We start from the raw sequence: 23,460 nt of genomic DNA, 5'->3' as shown, positions 1-23,460 counted from the left end.
TTCTGAAAGTGTTCTAACAGTGATAAATCTCGTTGCAAGCAGTTTCAGCATTTGTCCGCAACAGAGCATAAATCTTGCAACACAAATAACAAATGTCACACCACTTCTTAGGAATCAACTTTATTAATGCACACACTTCACAGACCACATTCCAGCTGCAGACCTTAGAAACTTTACAACCTTTAATGAAACGAGATGAAACACTGTCCAAGAGCTACAGTGCAAACGTGTATATATGCATGTATGTATGTATGTATGTATATATATATATATATATATATGTACACACACACACACACACTCAGAAAACGAGTGCCATTCATAACCAACCAGAACTTTTTGATCTTATGGGCTGTACACTTACATAAACACACCTTCATGGTTCATCACACAACCATTCAAAACTTGTTACTACGACCATTTGGCACATGGCGCCAAAAATACACAGCCAATATGCAACCTACGAAGCTTGTAGCGTGCAGATGAAATAAAAAAAAAAATGATTCAACTGTTGTTCCATTCCAGAGAAAGCAAAAACTGTTGTATTCAAAGAGAAGTTTGGTTATGAAGAAAGCCCTACTCAGTGGATGGGTGTTAAAATGCACTTGAATACAGATTAAAATTGCGGCACACTTTTAAACAGAATACTAAAATCCACCACAGCTGCAACTGAATACTAGGACGGTGAGCAGCCATTCTCGTTGACTTCTGCACTAACGTCGAAGAACCTGCCGTGCTCCACAAAACGGAAGACGAGCACAGACAAACAGTGGCTGCCATGGGAGTCCTTTTCGGAGTCCAACAAGTTGTACTTTGACACACTATGCAGAACAATGAACAAAATGTCATTATGCTAAGTGTGAAATGGCATTACCTCTTTTTGCTTCCAGTTATGCCTAAGCTGTTATTTGTAAATTTATTTTGCTTTGTTGCTTTCCACATACACACTGCTCTGTATATCAGGCTCAGGTCAACTGCGCCAGTACGATAATTGATATTTCTAGTGACCCTCTAGGCACATACGTAGGCAGCATCAGTAAAATATAGATGGACAGATAAAGAGCACGAGTACAGTATAATACTTGGTCGATGCACAGAACAGCTTGCTTAGCGCACACATCATATTTTTCATATAGATGCATTTCAAACTGAGTGGCCATTAGGCCACTGTATTTGAGATGCCTGATGCAGAAAGTTATTGTTGCTGAAGAACGTACTAAAAATATTAAAAAGCCCAAGCTTCCACAATTCGATTTTTATGGACTTGAACTAGCGAATACAGAAGTCAACGAGACTGATACGATTTAATGCAAATCTGCTACATTGCACAAGCTATAAAGAACAAACAGTGGTAACAGTCCTTTTTAGCAGATGCCTCAATGTAAAATAAACTCCTACCAGTGCATGTTAACAATAACGCTGAAGTACCCACCCCTGAACAAGTGCCAGCTAGAGAGAGTCAGGTTTGAGCGAGTTTGAAGAGCGATTCCCATTCAAAGCACCTTCGACACACCACAATATGTGGCATATAGGATTATCCCGCTCACCTTTTATCACGTCTGTGGTCGGAAGTAATGATGCAGGCTTAAAATGTTACACTGTCGAACAAGTAGGTCAGGAAGCAATTGAGAGAATTTAACGCCAGTTTTTTCTGGGCAAAGACCGGTTTGCTGTAACTTGAAGCGCTGCGATGACAAAGGCCACTCCTCCACTTGATCTTCAACATAGCACAGTGCTTATGCACACTGCACATTAGCGTGCAAGAATAACACGGCATGTCAGCTTTCAACTTCCTTTTAACAGCACCGTTGTTACAACACAGCAACAGTATTTCTTTTTATCAACCAATTTGTATAAAAACAACCTGCAAGACAGATACAAATGGCTAGCCATTATCCATTCGAAGTTGGCAGCAATGGCACAGTCCACAGACCTTCAGGCTGAGTCAAAACTACACTTTGAAAAGCTCGGACTTTTTGGCTTCTGGTCATTAGAGCCACAATTAGTTGTTTCAAAATGTGTAGAAATGCTGGTCTCTGTCCATCCAGTAATGTAAGCTCCAATGGCATGCACCATGGTATGACATCTCGAGTGGACAGGAGGCAGAAATGCTTTTTACAAAGAGTTGCACAAGCATGCTTACACGAGTGGACACGCACACACACACACACACACATTTTGATTACTAAAGACCGTGAGACAAGCTCAGTCCCTATACTGGAGAGAGAGAAATAAAAAGGAAGGAACTGGGAACCCAAGAAAGTGAGAATGCCAGGAGATTCATGAAACTAGAAAAGAGATCGGTTTCTTTCACTCCCCAGAATGAAATCACATTTTAAAAATATTTACTATATATATATGTATATATATATATATATATATATGTATATATTCACTATATGCAAGTGTAAAGAAAACCAGCTGCTCTCAGCTAAAAAAAGGGGAGAGAGGCAACACGAGAGAAGGCCTTGTGCATGATAAAACCTTAAAACAATAAAATACTCTAAATAAGTAGTTTACATGGAATGGTTCGATGTGATCACTCTTATACACCTCCGGGATAGCAACAGACGATGCCAGAATAGCAAGAATAAGTCAATGTCTTCCATATGCTAAAGTACAGCATTGTTTTGGTAAAACAACATGGAAGAAAAAAGCAAGCAGTAGTACAGTCCAACATTAATGTGTGTAGTCTGCCTTCAAAAACTTGCACGATTTGCAGTAAGAACTTCTGCAAAAAAATAAATAACTTGCACTGAGCCATGCTTCACACATTTAAGCTCAATGTGCCTGTAACGCGTACACACACAAACCACTGCACAGTCCACTCACGGTGCATGTGTCCTATTCCCTGAAGACAAAGGCAACTTAGTGATCATGAACGATAATATAAACAAATAATTACAACAATGCTAGTACAGTGAAGCCCGTGAGTAGTAGTCAAACAGATTTGAGGAGCAAGAAGTAAAATTCACTCATATGCTTCACTGCACAAACTTATGAGCTGTGCACAACATGAAGGACCAAGGAAATGAAATGTACACATCATCAAGTGGTCAAACACTGTTCAGCTTGCTCAGCTGAGAATGCCAGCAGGCAGGGCACGTCCCACTCCAGGATGGGGGAGTCGGCCTCCCGGCGTCAGACCATGCTGTCTTTGGCAATGCACCCTTTTGCAGCATGGTTCTTGTCAGCAGGCTCAAATTTCAAGTCATGTTGTTTGCCATCCGTAAGCCTGAAACAGTACACCATCTCAAGCCATGGCCGCAACAAAGATGAGAGATGAAGTATACTCAAACTTTAAGCGCACTCAGCAAAACTTCTTTAGTCGTGATCCCACTAGATTATAACAAAGTCACATCTGCGACAAAAATGCTTGGTCATAATCTAAAACTCGCCATAAACGTGTATTCGTAACACTATATCAACAACTTACTTTGTTATAACTGGTGATTCGTCATATCAATGTATGAGTGTTGATCAGTTCAATACTATCATTTAAGTACCAATCTCTTGCAACAATCATGCTGCGACAAACCCACCATTCTTCACTGTGGATGCTGGTCGAATTAACTGGAGAGAGAAAAAAAAAAACAGACGATGTGGTTCCAGTAGGATATATGTCAGTATCCTGTGCCTTAGGACCGCGTTATTACAAGTTTTATACTGATATTCAGCCACGTGGGTGGCTACGTCTTTCGCAATGAACCTACTTTACGTGCAATGTTGAATTTTAAAATATATACAGTTAAATAGACAGAGCGCTTTATATGTCATTTTTCACCCCCACAAAAGTCATAAAAGGTGCTTATACAAAGGTGCAGGTCATACAAATACCGGACATTCAGAACACAGCAGAAAAAAAGAAGTAGTGCTAACAGGACCAATCACTTGACAATTGGATAATGCCACTTGTGACATCTCTTGCCTACTGGCACACCAAGCTTAGAAGAAAACGAACTTTTTTTTCCATTTTAGAGCTCTCAGAAGTGGCACCATCTGTTTTGATCATGTCGGGCATTGAAATGTGAAGAATACTTTGCGATTAGAAGTTTAGAGTACTTTTATTGTGTGCAGCAAAGCCATTTTAGGTGCCAAGTTCAGTGTCGTCTTTTTGCATCAGATTTGTTTTTTTTTTTGTGTGCGAGTGCAACTACTTAGAATAATTTGCTAAATAGTAAAATACATTTATAGCTGAATAACAGATTTATTCTTCTTTTCATTTATGTTCACTCTAGCACTATGTTTGAAAAAGTTGCAGCGGAAAAATTAATAACAATGAGACCTGATGGAATAATGCAGTCTTCACTGGGCATGCAAAAAAACAAAAATTAACTTGAATGCTTTTTTAACTACATCATTCGAACTGTTCTCTGATACAGAAAATTGTTGTGTAAGCACAATGTATATCTCAATTTTTTTATTTCATGTTGGGAGCATGACATTACCAATATTTGGTGCAATTTTCAATTAATCTTGTTTTTCATAAATATTCATGTATATTATACTGCCATACTTTTTATATTCATACCATGCCTGGGAACTATCCAGATATCATTGAACTTCCCAATGAGATTACCGCTTCCTTCGCCAACATCATGATTGATATGTAAGGTTTAACGCCCCGAAGCCACAATATAATTATGAGAGACGCTGTAGTGGAGGTCTCCGGAAATTTCGAACACCTTGGTTTTTTTTTTTTTTTGATGTGCACCTAAATCTGAGCACATGGGCCTACAGAGTTTGTGCCTCCATCGAAAATGTAGCCGCTGCAGCCGGGATTCGATCCCGTGACCTGCGGGTCAGCAGCCGAGTACCTTAGCCACTAGACCACTGCGGCGGGGCCTGCGGACATCATGACCTTGTGACAATACGTCAATATGAATTTTTGAAGTAACACCATTAAAATGTACAATGGCTTTTATATTGATTTATAATATTGCAGTGTATATATTGTCCAAAACAATATATATGACTGAAACATGCAAAATGTGGCCAATTTTTCTTCTGTCATAAAAGAGTTCAGCAACCTAACGAAAAACAGCCCCTAAAGTGATGATGATTTTTCGTGCTTTATGGCGCAAGGGCCATTTGATGGCCAAAGAGTGCCAGTTCATGGGACAAAAGATATGGACAATGATTGTGATTAATGTCTTCATAAGGGACTTAAAATTCCTCGCTTCTGGGGTGAGTAAAAACATAGGAGTAATAGAATCATGACCATGTAATGAAAAATGTGTGGTGTTAATGGATGATGAAACTGTGATAATAAACACCATGGTGGACATGTATGGCATTAGCAGAAGTGCCTCGATAGGTCACACCCTTGCGTTTAAGGGCCCCAAGGCAAGTGCTTTGTTGAGTGTAGCCATCGCAGCGGAGACCTCTCTGGAATGGTCGTGCTATGGAATGCCCAGGTATATGATATGAAATGTACGAACTTTTCTCAAAAAAGCTAACAACGATTTATGTGTGAAAAGTGGTTCTCTATCGACAAAAATTGTAGGATCAAGTGGTATCTGCTGTCAGTAGGGTAAAGGAAAGTGTTGTTTTCTCAGCGTGTCTAATTCATTACACTGGATAAGAATGTGAAATACGGTGAGCGTTTCTCCACATCTCTCACACAAAGGTAGATCGCCACCAGACAAAAGAAATGAATGTGTAGTGAATGTATGTCCTGTTCTTAACCTTGTAAGTATTACTTCTATGTGGCATAATTTTGATACTGGCGGCCAATGACCAAGTTCCGGCTTGATGACATGCAATTGAATGTGTGTGTCCCATGTGCTCTGCCAATAACCCCTGAGCTTTCGTTTTAGAAAAGGTTTCAAGTCTAGTGCAGGAGTTGGTATCAATGTATTGGTAGCGGTTTTGTTGGCGGATCCAGCTAGCTTGTCCACCAGAATGTTGCCTTGCATTTCTCGGTGTCCTGGCACACAACAGACTACAACATGCTGCTTGGATGAGTAGACCGTGCATAAGAGCGAATAAAGCGAGACAAGGACGGGGTCTTTGTGCTTTGAGTTTTCAGAGCTTTTACTACACTTAAATGTTTGGGAAAAAACGCTGACTACTCGAACGCGGAATGTCCGGTTTGACAAGTAACTTTCGATTATAGTAAACAGTCTGCCACGCACGCCAAAGTGGGACAGGTCTCTTAATATTCCAAAGCGCCATGTTGTATCATATGCCTTTTCGATGTCAAGGAACACAGAAAGGAAGTATTGCTTGTGGACGAAAGCATCTCTGATCTGTGCCTCAATTCGAACAAGGTGGTTGATGGTGGACCTACCCTTTCGAAACCCCCCCTGAAACGGGTCGAGCAAATTGTTTGTTTCAAGGAAGTGTACAAGTCGCCAGTTTATTATTTTTTCGAAAAGTTTGCACAAGCAGTTTGTAAGTGCAATAGACCTATAACTGGAAACTGAAGAAGGGTCCTTGCCCTCTTTCAAAATGAGAATAACAATAGCCTCTTTCCAGGAAGTAGAGATAGTGCCAGAAAACCAGATAGCATTGTACAAACAAAGTAAGGTTTTTTGCGTTTCCGTTGGCAGGTTTTTCAACATATCGTACACCACTCGATCAGAACCTGGGGCCGAAACACTGCAGCAGTTTAGTGATGTCTGGAGCTCAGCCAAGCCGAAAGCCTGGTTGTATGCTTCGCATTTTGTACATTTGTGTTCTAGCTTCTGCTTCTCACTTCTTGCTTTATGTTTTTTGAAAGCGTCAGTATAGTTTGACGAGCTGGACACCCGTTCAAAGGGTGCGCCGAGGAAGTTCACCTAATCTTCTAAGCTGTCGCCATGTGTGTTTACGAGTGGGAGTGAGTGTACTTGTCTTCCTGCTACCCTACCAACCATGTTCCAGAATTCAGCCTCCTGTGTATACGAGTTGATCCCTGTTAAAAACTTGTGCCAACTTTCCCTTCTGGCCTGCGGGCACGTTCTTCTGCCTTGTGATTTTATTTTCTTAAAGCTGTCAAATTTTTCTGCGGTCGGCGAGTTCCGCAGCAACCTCCATGCCCTGTTCTACTCCTTTCGCACATTTCAACATTCAATGTTCCACCATGGCACGTGTCACTTGCCGGGCAGTCCAGATGTTTGCGGGATGCACTTGGCTGCTGCGTCAATAAGAAAAGGTGTGAAGTACTGCACAGCTTCATCTATGCCTAACCCGCATATGTCAGTCCAACGCAAGTGAGTAATGTTATGAAATTGTTCCAAGTCTGCTTTGTTTATCAGCCATTTGGAAACATGTGGAGGTCATTCATATAACGTTGGCGTACTCAAAACTAAAGGAAAATGGTCACTTCCGTATGTATTATTTATGACTTTCCATTGGAATAATGGTACGAGTGAAGGAGATGCAATACTGAGGTCTATGAAGGAGTAAGTTTTATTGGCAAAGGTTATAATATGTTGCCTCTTTCCTATTTAACAGACAAGCACCTGATGATAAGAGGAACTGTTCAATGAGATGACCTCGTGCATCACAGCGAGATTCACCCCACAGACCGCTATGTGCGTTCAGGTCCCCAAGGACCAGATAAGGTTCAGGTAGTTCGTCTGTTAAAGACAGGAATTCACATTTTTCAAGACGGTGGTGTGGAGGTATGCACAAAGAGCAGACGGTGACGAGTTTGTTTAGAATAACTGCTCGGACAGCCACCGCCTCGAGGAAAGTTTGAAGGGGTAATTGTGTACATGCTATCCCTTGACTAACTATAACCGCTACCCCACGGGATGGTGGCATGGCATCATCTCTATCCTTTCGGGAGATTACGTAGCTATGTAAAAAGTTTGTGTTTGTTCATTTTAATAAGTCTCTTGTACACACAGAACTCTAGAATTGTGTTCATAGAGGAGTTCTTGTAAGTTATCGAGGTTTCGAAGAAGGCCTCAGATGTTCCACCGTAATATTTTTGTCTGCATATTAAAAAAAAGATGCTGCTGTGTGTACAGAGAGTATCCTGTGTTGGAGTGAACTTGTTAATTCAGGCGGTAGGACGGTCGTCCAGCCCCGTTATTGGCTTTTTATTTTTCTTGGCGCGCTCCAAGGAGCCGCGCCGCTCTTTCGGCACCAAGGGTACCGTTGTATCCATTGCCTCCTCGGAGGCACCGGATGTCCGCACATGCGAGCTGGCGGTTCGAATTTGAGGCCTCGCCTGGTGAAGTGAAGCCTTGAGACCAGAGGACCCTGGAGTCTCCGGTCTCGATCGCTAGGAGGCAGAGTAGACTGAACTACAGCCGCCTTGGGAGCAGGCGCCACAGCTGACGGCTTGCTCTGCGCTGGCCGAAGTAGTGGCGAGGGCTGGTGCAGCGTTGCCCCCTGACGTGCCGCATCAGCATATGTGGGGCCATAAAATGGCGACACTCTTCTTTTTGCTTCTTTGAATGTGATGTTTCCTTTATTTTCAATGTGATGATCTCTTTTTTCCAAAATGAACAAGAGCATGTGGCTGTGGCTTGATTTCTGCCACAGTTCACACAGTGTGACGGTTCTTTGCAGTTGTTGGAATTGTGGCCTGTCACTCCACATTGTGCACAAGTTTGGTGACCACCACAGCTTTGTGAGCCGTGGCCATACCTCTGGCATTTAAAACAACGACGTGGTTTAGGTATGTATGGTCTGATCGAAGTCTTCGTGTACCCAGCTTGAATAGTTCCTGGGAGATTACCGGAAGCGAACGTGAGTATAAGGTGTTTTGTTGGTGTTTGCTTGTTGTCTCTTCTGATGATAATCCTCTGTACATTGGTCACATTCTGACTCTTACAACCCTCTAGAAGTTCTGCTTCGGTCAGGCCAAGCAAATCAGTGTCAGATACCATTCCATGAGTTGTGTTCATTGATCTGTGTGGTGCTACAGTGATCGGAGTGTCACCAAAAGTTGAAAGATTGTGTAGCTTCTCAAACTGTTCTTTTTCTCGAACTTCGAGGAGGAGGTTTTTGCTGGCCATTTTGGTAACTTTGTACCCGGCCCCAAGAGTTTCTGTAAGACACCTGGCTACTACAAAGGGGGATACAGTTCTGGCTTGCTTGCCACTTTTCTCACTTTTTGTAACATGAAAATGGGGGAAGTTTTCATTTGATCGGTTGAAAAAGCCAAAGTATTTGGTGCGTACGCGCTTTAAGGCGATAGGATCACTTAACAGGAGAAAAGCTCTATGCATGCCTGTTTAATTTTCTTGAGAAGCATTGGCACCCACCACGGAGCCCCATGAGGCGACGCTACAAGTTTGCGGATGCTAAAACCTGTAGACGCCAGCCGTACAACACTACTATAACCCAATGCACCTAGACCAAGGTAGGCTATTTGCACAGGGTTAACCCTAGCCGCCAGGAAGTTTGGAAGTAAACAGAACAGAGTAGAAGACAGGACAGATAAAAAGTGAGAGATAAAGACGAAGATGTAGGGAGAGAGAGATAGGAAAAGGCTACTGCCAATTTCCCCTGGGTGGGTCAGTCCAGGGGTGCCGTCTGCGTGAAGCCGGGGCCAAAGGGGTGTGTGTTGGCTCTGCCGGGGACCTCAAAGGTCCAATCATCCGGTGTCGGCTCAACCACCAGGATCCCTTTTCCTGGACACGGCTCAGCCACGCACAGCTAGGCGTGGAAGGAAGTTGAAAGCCCCCACCCCCCCCCCCCCCGTCAGCTCGGGTTCGTGGTGTCGCTACACCAAACGCCTGCTTGCACAGACGCTTCTGCGGGGAGCAGCCCCCAAACTGACATGTGATCAAAGCATAAGATGAAGTTATGAGCAAAATACAAAATGGACTGCTAAGAGAGTTAGGTAGTCAACATCAACAACAGTTTTATATTAAAATGTGGGTGTAAGGAAAGGACTTAAAGACGCCGAGGAGCATCAAACCAGAACTGAAGAAGACGAGCGGAGAGCAGGTGGCACGAAGGCGACAACAAGAAATGAAGAAGAGAAGGCACGTGTGATTACGAGGCAACTGTGCGCCAATCAGCTGAGGACCTGTGGTGGCCCATAGAGGTGGCGTGCCACGATTGGGCCACGGGCGACCATCACGTGGCAGTGGGCTTTGTGGCTGGGGACGAGCCGAAGCAGCGGCAGACGGGAGACAGCGGGCCGAAGCGTCGGACGCAGGTGATCCAGGTTCCGGCCAGGGAACGCGGCCGTCCACGCTGCTGCCGTCCAACCACCAGCTTGGGCGGCATTGCCGGCACGAGTGCTGCATCTCGGGGCGCGGCCTGGCCTGCTGTTCTCTTCCTTGCCGAGGGCATCGCGGATCTCGGCGAGGCGTCTCCGCGGTCAGCCGTTGAACACAGCGATGAACATGGCCTGGCTAATGGTCACGGTTGCGTCGAGCATCGCGTCTCGGCGCACGCTCTTCGCTGGACGGGCTGGCTATTCCCCGCATGGAGCATCGCGTCTCCTATGCGGGTTGACTGCTCCGTAGTCGCACCTACGCCATCAAGCGCCAGTGTCACCAGAGCGTCGCACTTCGGCAAGGGACGAGCGAGATGTTCTGCCGGGCGAGACGCGGGCGTGTGTACGGAGGACCATGGAGCCGGGCGAGGTTCAGGGTGGCCGAGGATTCAGATGCCAGGGGAGTTGCTGGCTGAATCAAGGATCGCCGAGTGGTGCCGAGCCGTACCGAGCGACGCGCCAGCCTCGGAAGTGGGCCGCGAGCTCACAAGGTGCGCACCCGAGGGTACCTGGCTGTGCCCTGGCCAAGGCGACGAACGCTGGTGAGTGAGCTGCCGCACCGCAGCTGTAGTGAGCAGCATTTCAGCACGGCACAGACGGTGCTGTGCTGGCCAGAACCCGCACGTGGAACCGCTACGCCCGGAAGGTGATCAAAAGCTTGGAAACGAGGTCCGAGGTCGCGCTGGTCAAGGCATCTCCGCCACTGCAGCTCGAGAGTTGAGGCCACGAAGGCAGACGAAATGGTGTGCCGCTCGAGAGGACGAGTTCCTGGCAGCGTTCTTGAGCCGGACGTGGGACCCGTACGTGTCGGCCAGGTCGAGCTCCGGTGTGTCTGCGCAAGGTTCGAGGCCGAGACCTGCCGAACGGCTCTTGTCTGGGTGCAGTGGCCGGTAGCAGGTTCGTGGACGAGGCCTACCGGGTGTGGTCGTCGTGAGCCGTGGCCTGATCCAGGACCTCCGGAGTTGCGACCCTGACTGCTGGGTTGGCCGCGACGTCCGACTCAACGGCGCTGCACACGGTAGCGTATCCGTGCGTCGTCAGCCGTTCCACCCATGCCATGAAATAAAAAGTTCATGTTAATGCTTTCTCGTCCGCTATCAACAAACATAGTGACGAACGTCCGTTAACCATCACAGTGGGATTGATCCAAGCGACTTTTTTCTTAAAGATGTGAAGAAATGAAGGAATGAAAACAGGGGGAAAAGAACGGCAGGGAGGTTAACAAGCCTAACGGCAGCCGGTTTGCTACCCTGCGCATGGGAGAGGGATGAGGAAGATGAAAGATAGAGAGCAGAGAGGAAGGAGAGAAACACAGCACAGTTGGCAGCACACGCACGCACACTCAGTCATAGTCAAGTCTTGTCTTTCGCGGTGTGTGACGTTGCTGTTACAGTTGCTTGTTCAAGTCCGTGTCACGTAGGAATTTCAACAGAGCTTTCGTCGCCTTCTGTTGCAGTGTCTTCTTTCAGGCACTTGACAGAATAGTGTCCACAGACATTTGGCTGTTGTCGATTTGCGCAAAAGCGGACACCAAAGACTGTCTCTGGATTTCATACAACGAACAGTCACACAGGATGTGGTGTGAAGATTGCTCACACAATGGTAGGACGTTTTTTAGGCGGAACTAGTGAGCTGTCGTACAAGTCATGGAATCACATCGCAAAATTACCGAGGTTTTCAAGGCACAGGTTTTATTAAGGCTCCTGTGCTGAGGCAATGTAACCACTGATCGAAACAGTGAAGAGAGTGTTCACAAAGAGAATGCATTTACTGAACATGAAGATGAAACAAAGTAGTTGGTTCATGATGCAAACAACTCAAGAAACGTACAGCAGCTAGTCCAGTTGTGTGTGTTCCTTTCTCGTTTTTTTTTCACGCTGCTTCTAGTTACTTGCATCATAAAGATGCCGCGCTAGCCAATGCTACACTCCTCCTGAGTCGTCGCCGCTGCTTCCCTCGTCACTGATTCATCGCTGTCTTCAAACAGTGCGCAATCCTCGGTGCCATCAAGCGCATTGGATATGCCACACATCTTATAAGCACGCACAATCAAAGTTTCCAGGATGTCGTCCCATACTGCAGCCTGTCCAGTAACGTAAACTTTTTTTGTCCACTCCGAAGTCTCACCTGGCTTGAACGTTGGATGACAAATGCACGGCTAGAACAACTTTCCTTTTATAAGCGGCATTATAATGACACTGCCTGTATGGCACCATTGAAGTACGCCACACACCAATCACTTGAAGAGTGACTCGAAGACAAATGGCTCGTCTCCACACTCGCCACAAAGATAAAAATGATGGCCTCACTTGTGTATTTAAGCCAAGTGTTGGCTTGGCTACTAATGGCTATAATACTGTCCAGGTAGCATTAGTTGTGCACCACTTTTCTCAATGAAAAATGGCATGTTTTTCAAAATCCTTGAATATAGGCCGACCCTCGAGTTTTCAAAACTTTCAACCAAGATTCACATAAATATGGTAGTTCGTCAATGCAGCTTTTCACGTAGTTATGCTGCCTTGCCTGCAATGAAATGAATGTTACATTGATACGACTGCAGATAGCCAAGACTTGAAACACAGCTGGTGCTGTCTCAACATGAAGCTGCGGCCAGGATTCGCGTGGGAGAGTACCATAACCATTGTTTAATTTCTACGAGGTTTTGTTGGGACAAAGGTCTTAAAATGCAGCTCAAGTGACCAAGAAATGTATGGTCAAGATTCGACTGTACTAATATTCAGAACATGCGTAAAATTGTGTATGTGCTGTGCCCATCGATTCAACCACTGCCGTTACCATGTATCGCAAAGGACAATTCTTGTGCAGCAGCGCACTGCCAAAGTGACACTGATCCCGATGCGGTGGTCTAGTGACTGAGGTATTCTGCTGCTGACCCGCAGATCGTGGGATCGAATCCCAACTGTGGCGACTGTATTTCCGATGAAGGCCGAAATGGTATAGGCCCGTGTGCTCAGATTTGGGCGCACGTTAAAGAACCCCAGGTGGTCAAAATTTCCGAAGCCCTCCACTACAACGCCTCTCAATTATATGGTGGTTCTGCGATGTTAAACCCCACATATCGAAATGACACCAAGCCCAAAGAAGCACTCAAAGTGGGCCTCTGCCCGTGTGACTGGCTTGTTCGGGCTTGCATACAATGTACCTCCTCCACATGTTTCCCCTATGTTGATGTATCTCGCCTAAAGAAGGAGCTCAAAACACGTCAACTCCCTTCTTCACCACTGAGAAGCATGACGCACAGTTATTGAGCAACTGGCGGTGCTTAATGCAAAGTGAAAAAAAAAAAAAGTTTACACGAGCACCGGGTGACTTCACATAGATGAGGCAGCCGACATGCCATCTAAACTTTGGCACATGCAGCTTTATTGCACACATGATGAAAAGTATATGCAACGCACTCTACAAAATTGCGTCAGCTGGCTTCAGGTGCATACACGAGAAGCTGCTTCAATTCTTCTTTAGGGCCAATCGCTCTGCTCAAAAGAGTGGCTGCTTGGGCTTGTTGGTGTCGCATTTTGAAAGACGTTCTGAGCATACACTTACGACTACTCTATTGCACAGATGGCGGGAATATATATACAGTCGAGAGGGTGAGAGGATGACACACAGAAAAAGGAGCAATGATGGCGTATGCACCAGGACATCTTATTGAGACCTTGAAATTACCTTCAAGCTCTAAAGATACTCGTACTCATTGCCCAACAGCTTAACACTTACACACTCAGTCTCTGCCTTGCGAATCAAAAGTGTCTTATGTATTTCACATCCCTATATCTTGCCATTACTTGGCATTCATCAAACATTGGGGTGCACCTACAATTGGCACAGTGACTTGCCAGGTGGCTGCCCACGGATCTACACACGAGATGTTCGTGCTCTCTAAGACAATCGTTCAGACAGCGCCCTGACTGAACGATGTAGTATCTACCACACGATAAAGAAGTGCGATACACAATGCCCACATTACATTCTACGAACATTTTTACGTATTTCCTATTGCACTAAACACTTGAAGATTCTTCGTAGTTAACTCTCTGGCATAGAGAGCCTAGCTTGTTTTTTGCTGTGAAAACGACCTCGACACCAGTTTCACAAAGTTTCGCACTGCTGAAAAAGAATTTGATAAAAAAACTGGGGTCAACTGTGCAGGCCATCTGTGCAATAAAATGGTTCTAAATGTGTGCTCTTTCTTATCTGTCTTCTTTCCGAAACGTTACCCTGTGCACTAAGAAAGTATATTTCTTTCAAAATGCTCTGCCTCAAAGTTAATGAGGAAAATGTGAAATTCAATATAACCCCACTGTATTTTCTTTAGCTGTAAAAAAAATAATTGACAGCCATTTAAGGAAAATTATTACGGTAAATGGCATTCATTTAGCCAAATGCCTCTGCTTGAAAAAATACTTGCAACTAAGCTTGGTACATGATAACATGTTGCCATTCATGGTGCTCAGAATCGAAGCTAATCCATAAAAAATTTAGCACTGAAAGTGCGATGTACTGCCATAAAATTATCGAGACACGACACCTCATTATAACAAAGACGTATTATGGAAACCTCACTTCTACCAAAGCTTTGTATTCTGCATGCTGCAGCCAACCTTAGGATCCACTTATGGAAACTGGCATATGCTGCTGCTGTGCAAGGCAATCGAACCAACTTACAACAATCCCAAATGTAATGATCTATTGGTTATAGCAACCATATTTCATTGCACTTACGATTTCCCAATGCTACCCATTAAAACTGCATCCACACTGAGCAACCATTCTTCAAAGCCTCCTATTTTTAAAAGAGACACTTCTGAGAGTCGCGGTAAAAATATGGCGCATGCGAAGCGAAAACAAAGTTCACACAGGCATGCAAGAGGCTTGCGTGCTTGCGTGTGGCCTGCTGAACTTTATGTGAAATGAAGATATCGTAGACCGCATGCAGATGTGTGAGCAAGGTCACTCACTTTTCAGGCAATTCTTCCTTCGCAGAATGGCAGTCACAGCGAAAGCTAGGAGAGCGGCCTTTCAGAGCCTCTTTTAAAATATTTCGCAACTGCTACAAGCACACTTGCTGGGTGCCCACTACACTTTAAATATTCACAATATTTAGTAGTAGGTTGGCATTCACTATGCTATCCTTCGCGATTCTTCTGAATAGCATGGTGTCTGCTACACACTTGAAAGAAATTTTATGCAAATTTTGCAGGCAGCGACTGGCGATGAATTATGCCAGAAGCTTTTGTAATTTTCACCATCTCCCACTGTGGGCATGCACCACAGTTAATAGGTGAACAAGAACAAGCTTTTGTAATGGCTTGGAGCATTGGACGACGCACTCGTTATGCAATACGCATTGTGCAATGCCTGGATCTTCTTTAGCTATTCTAAAATGATTTCTCATTCATACTAACACAATTCCTTTCGCAACATCAAGCCTGCCTAAGGCAAGTTAGCAATGGAGTTTCAAGTAGCGGGATGGCTCTGCAGTAAAATACTGGGTTGGCATGCAGGGACCCTTCCGTTGTGTCCTTGGTGTTTTCATTTACTAAGCTTTTTTTTATTTCATGTGATAGTGGTTAACTATCATGTGACCCTTGTGATATCATCCCAGCTTTCGCTGTGAAAAAGAAGGGAGGACGCCGCATAAAGAGTTGCTGTCAGCAAACTTTTCTGACCCCGTTCTCTGCATCAATAACTCCCCCCTACTAACAAAACAATGCCTTCAAAAGCAAAAAGCTACAAATGCTAAAGTGATAACGCACAACAGCGACGCTCAACACACTAATGCCGTGTTCGGCTGCAAACGGTCTTCCCCATAACATCTGAGACTGGTCCATAAATAATGATTTCTGTGTGGTTGCAGTGGAGCCGTAACAGATAAGCATAAAAAAAGAGCGAAGGTGAGGTAGTCGGTGGTGATGAACCTGTTATTTTGACTCATCACCAACAACTTTACCACAGTCACCTGCTTGGCTGTCTATGTATAGTATGATGAGATTGACTTGAGCTGTTTGGTAGCAGATTTTTGGAGCAGCAAAAAGTGCATTTTGGAGCTGGAAAAGATTTTGGAACAGCCAAAAATGCGTTTTTGGGCAGCTTAAGGCTCTCTGCCAAGTGGGACACTGACCGTGCGAAGCAAAGCAGTGAACTAAGGAAGAACGCTTTTGAATTTAGATGCTTGGAGACGTTTGTATAGCATCACAAATTATTAATCCAACCTAATTTCAAACCTGCATTTTTTAATATGGGATGCAACCGACTACAAATTAGTGCTAGATTCTGGGCGCCGAAATTATGTAGGCAAGCAGTTATGTAGGAGAGCAGTAGGAGAGCAGCTTGGCTGTGGGGTCCGCTGCTGATGTGTGAAATGCCCGTCCACCGTTCTAGAGAGCTAGCGAATGATGTGCTTCATTGCCTGCAAAGAAGCACGTTTCCACAAGTGCGCTAGCGGGCTGTTTTCACCCGCTAAGTTCGTCTAGCCGTCAGCGGAGTCAGACCGAAAGACGACACCGGTGATGCGCCGTGCTCGTAGACCACGTGCCCACTCATGGTAATCTGATCGAGCATCTGGTTACATTTTCTAACTAAAGTGTAATTATATTTATAAGTGCTCGTCGAGCCGTGGACATGTCACGAAGTAGCTATTTTCGACAGCCATGTCCTTGTGACACACAAGCAGCAGATGACGATCTGCCGGAGCGAGCATCGGGAAAATCGCGAGGCGAGCTGGGGCAACATGGCGGCCACAGCCAATCAGGGGCCTCGAAATGACCTTCGAAGATTTTTGTTTTTTGTGTGCTTGTTTCTAAAGGGAGGAGCCAGCTGAGGTGGGAAATTTGAACACAGAGAAATACTCTTTTCGATGAGCCTAAGAAGCTGGCTCCTGGCCGCGCCATCCCGAAGCTATAATTTTCTGAAAACTGCTCTTCTTTCGCGATTTTCAGAAATATTTTCGCTATCTAGGAGGCCAAAATTAATTTTCCGAAGCACTTCTGCATAGATTTCAGGGTAGATATTTCGCAATCAGACAGAAAAAGGGCTCCAGAAACTGAAAACTTGATTTCCAAAAAATCTATTTTTTTTTTGCCATTTCTTGATACGAAAGCCGTGTCCCCCCTTAATAGTTGTGCTAAATGTAGGTTTATCGTTGACAATAAGTTACAAAGAAGCTTTTAACTGGTTTGCTAGTTCACTGCCCTTCTAGCTATCAGCCGTTTCACACTGCGCTGCTGTCTTCTGTCCACCTGCCAAACACGATTAGCTTAGAGACGTTCCCAGTTCAAAGTGCATTTTCGGGGGGGTCACGCTAATTTACACCAGTCTGGGGACAATTGTCTGCACATCCCCATAATCAGTGTCCAGCCGTATCCCCCCCAGCCACACTGGGGCTTTTCGATTTTCCACTACTGGCTACTCACGAGCTGGCGACCCGCGGAGAGCCCGAGGGTCGCCAGCACTTCCAGGACAATTTAGGCGTGCAAGCTCTTTGGAAGGTTTTGCGCATGTTTCGGGCTAGCAGACGCCGAAAAGGTACGGTTCGCGCTCGGGGCCATCCATGCGAGGAGTCGACCGATTGCAATGTGGGCGCTTGAGGACAGCACCTTCGCTTGTCATTACACATGGCGTTATCTTCTAAAGCCTGTTCAGCCTTGTGAGACGAGGTGATTACGAGTGGCGGCGAGTGTTTGCAGCTACTGTTCATCGCTTTTGTTATGTTTCCCGTGAAGCTTCCTCGTGTGAACAACGCGGCGAGCTGTTGCCTGCTAACTGCGTCGTGCAGATGCTTCGAAAGTTATGTACTACACTTTCGTACGCACACATGGAGACAACTTTGGATTGATTGATTGATACGTTGGGTTTAACGTCCCAAAACCACTGTATGATTATGAGAGACGCCGTAGTGGAGGGTTCCGGAAATTTCGACCTCTTGGGGTTCTTTAACGTGCACCCAAATCTGAGCACACGGGCCTACAACATTTCCGCCTCCATCGAAAATGCAGCCACCGCACCCGGGATTCGATCCCGCGACCTGCGGGTCAGCAGCCGAGTACCTTAGCCACTAGACCATCGCCGCAAGGCAGACAACTTTGGAGTTAATTTCTTCCTTTGTAGTAGTCATTTGTGGAGCCGTGACTGCCTTCTATGCACTTATCGAAAACAATGGTGGTCGGACTAGCTTTCTCCATCGTATGTTTGCGTGTGAACCTCTTAGAACTTCTGTCCTGACTATTCGACTGATCTTCGATGGTAATAGAAGGCCCTTGATCGCAACTGTTGGTGATGCCTGCTGGTCGCGAACGGCGTGCTAACCCATTTTTATCTATGAGCCAGCTTATGTGGTATGATATTATACGATACGGCGCAAGAAAAAAAAAGAGGGATAATTGATTTAGAAATGTATACGTCCTTTCGTTGCCCATTTCATCGTTGGTTTTGTCTTTTTTCACCTCTTCGTAATAATGCTGGGCAGTATGTACTATGACCTAGTAGGTGAAATCAAAGCTGATATACATGACATTTGTTAAGTGCCGCTTAGGACGTAACACAGGCCCAGGCAAGTCCCAAAATGGATCGAAAACGTGCCATGCAAAACTTTATTTTATATACCATGCGCACTAGCGGCCCGGACACCTACGCATGTCTTAGACAAAAACTTAAGATGTTCATCGCGTGTTTGATAGCTGAGCAGGTCTATATATATCCTCCATCTCTTTTGGGGACACAATCACTTTCGCGTGATTTCGGGTTGTGTTGTGCAGTGACTGTTACATGTACTTAAAAAACGTGAGCTTGTTAAGCCGTCAGCGTCGTGGCAGCTCACCTTGCATCATTCTTAAGGAGGCATGCGCCAGCTGGCTGTTTCGTTCGTGGACGCAGAGAGTGATCGTGCGAGCGTACGAAGTCGTACCACAAATGCATACGCTTGAGGATATTATTTTAGCTTTTCGGTGAGCTTAGCTACGTATTTCCAAGCGGAAAATGCAGAAAAAAAAAAAACAATGCGCATGCGCCGGATTGTTTTGTTTGCTGCTATGACGGTAGAGATTGTTTATGTTTACGCTGGCTGTCCCAGCATTCGATTTTGCGATCTTCGGGCTCACTACACACATGACCATGACGCTGTTTCCTGTCCGAACCGAAACTAGCTGACTGAACCTAGGGCTAGCTCTGGCTGCCAGAGAGCTGCCAGAGAGGAACTATCGTGCTCTGTTCTTAGTATCAGGTCGAACTTAGAACTACTTTTCATTCATTGTCACGCCGCTCCACAATCAGTACTTGTGGGCGTTTGCTATAGACCCCCCCACAGTAGCCCAGCTTTTGCCATTGAGCTAAACAATGCACTCTTCGAAATAACATCGAAGCATACCAAGGCTAGCCTTCTCCTTTTCGGAGACTTCAATTTTCCAGGCATTAATTGGCACAACTTATCTCCCCACTTAGTAAGCGAGACGGAGGTAAAAAACTTTCTTGACGTTTGTCTTGATTTTAATCTTAGTCAACTAGTGTCTCAACCAACGCGTATCACGGAAAACACAGCTAACGTATTAGATTTAATACTAACAAACCAACCAGACAAATTATCATCGATCGCCTACCTAAAAGAAATCAGTGATCATAAGGTCATTCACGCGTCCTTTAACTTTGGGCCAGTTCCGCGCTTGAAAGTACAAAAAACTATACATCTTTACAAGAAAGCAAACTACAAAGCTATGTACGATAACCTGTGTGAGTTTTTAGCTTCATTTGAAACGTCTTTCAATAAACGCACTATCCATACAAATTGGCAAATATTTAAAGAAAAAATTAACAGCCTAGCAGACAGATACATCCCAAGGATAGCGATAGGAACGCAACCAGAAAAACCATGGTTCAGCAATTCTTTAAAAAGGTTGGATAACAAAAAGAAACGTTTATACCGAGCAGCAAAAGGTACCACAAATGTATGCGCATGGGATAAATATTACACAGCGGAACGCGCATACTTGTCAGCTGTTCGGGAAGCAAAAAAAACGTACTTTCACGAAGACCTGCCCAAGATGCTGGTCAACAATCCAAGGAAATTTTGGCAGGTGATTAATCCTCGAGATATAAACAGCAACACGCTAATTAACGAAGACGGTGAAACGGTCGACGACGTGGAGTGCGCTAACATTTTCAATGCAGCTTTCGCGTCAGTATTCACCAAAGAAGTTAGCTTACCATTTCCTTCTACAGCGTCAAGCACACCTAATACCATGCCAGTTATAACTTTCCATGTTGATGGTATTTCCTCTTTAATTGACAATCTCAAACTATCATCTTCAGCCGGAGTAGACAACATAAACTCAAAAGTGTTAAAAAATACTAAAGATATCAGTGCTGCTTATTTATGTCTATTGTTTTCTCAGTCACTTTCCACAGGCACCATACCTCATGACTGGACGGTGGGAAGGGTTGTTCCAATCTATAAATCAGGGGACAAGAATTCCCCACTTAACTATCGCCCCATTTCACTTACAAGCGTACCTTGCAAAATCATGGAACATGTCATTTATACAGAAATCATGAAATTTTTAGACTCGAATAAATACTTTCATCCTTCACAGCACGGATTTCGCAAAGGGTTTTCTTGCGAAACCCAATTGGCAGCGTTTCTGCATGATCTTCACACAAATCTCGATACTAACCTACAGACAGACGCGATATTTTTAGACTTTGCGAAGGCGTTCGATAAGGTACCACATCAACGATTGCTACTAAAACTATCTTTGGCAAATGTACACCCCGACGTCTTACGATGGATTGAAGCATTCCTTAATAACCGCTCACAGTTTGTCTTCATTAACAACAGCACCTCTGACTCCCTGCGTGTAACTTCCGGTGTTCCTCAAGGATCTGTTCTCGGGCCTCTCCTCTTTTTAATATATATTAACGATCTACCTGGTCATGTAACCTGTAATATTCGCATGTTTGCGGATGATTGCGTCATTTACAAAACCATTACTAATACATCTCACCAAATTTCTCTTCAGGCAAATATTAACCGTCTGCAACAATGGTGTGACTGTTGGCTAATGACACTAAACCCCGCTAAGTGTAAAGTTGTGACATTCTCCCGTCGACGTAACCCTCTGTCCTATTCATATTCAATCAATAACATATCATTAGAAGCTTCGCCCTCATACAAATACCTCGGTGTTACCCTAACTAAAGATTTATCTTGGAACGCACATATCACTAACGTCATCTCATCTTCTAATAAATCACTTGGTTTCCTTAAACGCCACCTAAAACAAGCCCCAAAGCATGTTAGATTACTAGCCTATCAAACCATAATCCGCCCTAAACTCGAATACGCATGCGCAGTATGGAGCCCCCACCAAACATATTTAAGCAACGCTCTCGAAACCGTGCAAAACCGTGCTGTAAGGTTCATACACTCTCAATATTCATATCATGTCAGCGTGTCTTTATTGCGAAAGGACTTAGGTCTGCCGACCCTTGCCTCTCGTCGCCGTGTTTTATCACTATCTCTTTTTCATAAGTTTTATCATTGTTCGCTCAATCAAACGCCGTACATTATTCCCCCTGGCAGAACATCGCATCGAACTGGGCACATCAACCATGTGGGCCGCCCCCGCACTCGTACTACTACCTTTTCAGGTTCTTTTTTCCTTCGCACAGCCATAGATTGGAACAGCCTGCCTCACCAAATTGCCGCCCTAACCAGCGCACCCGCATTCATGCAAGAGATATCTCATCATTTTTCAGAATAACAATTACTGGATGTCATTTTTCATCTTTCCAACTGATTGTATATACCACAAAATCATGTAAACCATATTTCCACGTCATGTTTAATAATGCTTATTCAAATGTCATTTCTAACAATGTATAATGAACATATGTAAACCCACCCCTTATGTAATGCCCCTGTTGGGCTTTTAAGGTAATAAAATGAAAATGAAAAAAAAGAGAGCTGCCAGAGAGCTGCCAGAGGCCTGAAAATCAGAGCCCCACTGATTTTTCTCCCACGTGGCAAGCTACCCTGCAACTGCGCGTTGTCGCCAGCAACGTGTTGCACTAGTTTTTTCGATAGTATTTTGTAATTAGGCACAGAAAGGAGAAAATGTAGTGGGATGTAGCAGGTTTCCCGCCTTGGCGCAGTTTGGCGCGATTGGCACAGCTATCGCATCACTGCATGGTACCGTGCTGTGTCACGACGATACGAGCACATCAAGCTGCCGTTTACAGGTTTACTGCCGCCACATTGTGCGAGACCGCTTGCGCATTGCATTGCTTGCAAAATGAATGCCTTCGTTGTTTTGAAGGAACAGCCCACTCGCTACAACCATGCACTGTGTGGAATGAAGCATGCATTAAGAGTGCACAAATGTGCATGTACAGCAGGCTGCAAGTGACCTTGCATGCAACATAGTGCACACAGCTAGCTAAGATGATTACGTGGTGGTACCATGCTTGAGTGAAATGTCAAGAGTTCACTGCAAACTTGGTTTCATGCAATCGTGAGCACAAAGCGGACGTTGCTCAACATGCAAAAAAATTTGTCTTGCCACTAAAGTTGTTGGCACACTTTATAAAAATACAAAGAAAAAGAATGGTTTGGTCGCTAATATGCATTTAGTGGAGAGCCGCTATACAACAAACTATTGATATATTGACCACTTATTGCAACATTGTAAAGTGATTGACAGTAATAAGTGAAGCAGTGAGTGGCGCAGCGACACGAGTACAGGCAATAAAAAGGTTCAAATCTGAAACAGTGTCGGTCCCTGAAGCAAGCCGAAAGCAAGATGATACCATGAGAAAAGACTAAATCTGGGCAGCTGGGTAGAAGTGGTGCCTACCCTTTGGTGTCAATCATGGGCGTGTCTTCAGCCGCATCTTTCATCTTCTCATCAGGTGAGCTCAACAATTCCTTGCTAGTTAGTGAAACAAAGAGGAAAGAAAGTGCCAAGAAAACAAAAAAACAAAGAAAAAATCGAATGTCAGTTCCAAATAAATAAATGCCAGTCAACACACATGCTCATCAAGCAGCACAACAAAAAAAACTGACTGCATGGGCACGAAGCATCTACAGCTGCATGCTCTGCCAGGCCACTCTGACGTACACAAAAACAGCCACTGATGATACTGCGCTTTTAACAGAAATTCTACTTACCATTGAAATCTTTCTGACCATTCCTTTGTACAGGTGATCAAGAAGACAAGACCAAAACAACATTTGTGTCGGTAGCTGCTGAATATTTTCTTAATGCTAGCACCAATGAGCA

The 23,460-nt window shown here is 44.7% G+C and overlaps 1 protein-coding gene across 10 annotated transcripts in view; it reads right to left on the bottom strand.

Moving 5' to 3' along the window:
• Positions 1 to 104: 104 nt before the first annotated feature.
• The window catches only part of Fas2 (neural cell adhesion molecule fasciclin 2), a 335,700-nt gene continuing 312,344 nt past the window's right edge, over positions 105 to 23,460 (bottom strand). For 5 of the 10 annotated variants that reach the window (XM_037423629.2, XM_037423630.2, XM_037423633.2 and 2 more), the window contains 2 exons: positions 23,035 to 23,109; positions 105 to 3,235 (listed from right to left, as the gene is read on the bottom strand). In XM_037423629.2, the coding sequence (XP_037279526.1) occupies positions 3,142 to 3,235; positions 23,035 to 23,109 (169 nt within the window). In that variant the 3' untranslated portion in view covers positions 105 to 3,141. Of the gene's footprint in view, positions 3,236 to 23,034; positions 23,110 to 23,348; positions 23,372 to 23,460 lie in introns of all 10 variants that reach the window. The other 5 variants (XM_075893992.1, XM_075893993.1, XM_037423635.2 and 2 more) reach the window with 2 other exon arrangements.

This window comes from Rhipicephalus microplus, chromosome 4, assembly GCF_043290135.1.
Source record: "Rhipicephalus microplus isolate Deutch F79 chromosome 4, USDA_Rmic, whole genome shotgun sequence".
NCBI lineage: Eukaryota > Metazoa > Arthropoda > Arachnida > Ixodida > Ixodidae > Rhipicephalus > Rhipicephalus microplus.
This window is presented reverse-complemented; position numbering and strand designations above follow the sequence as displayed.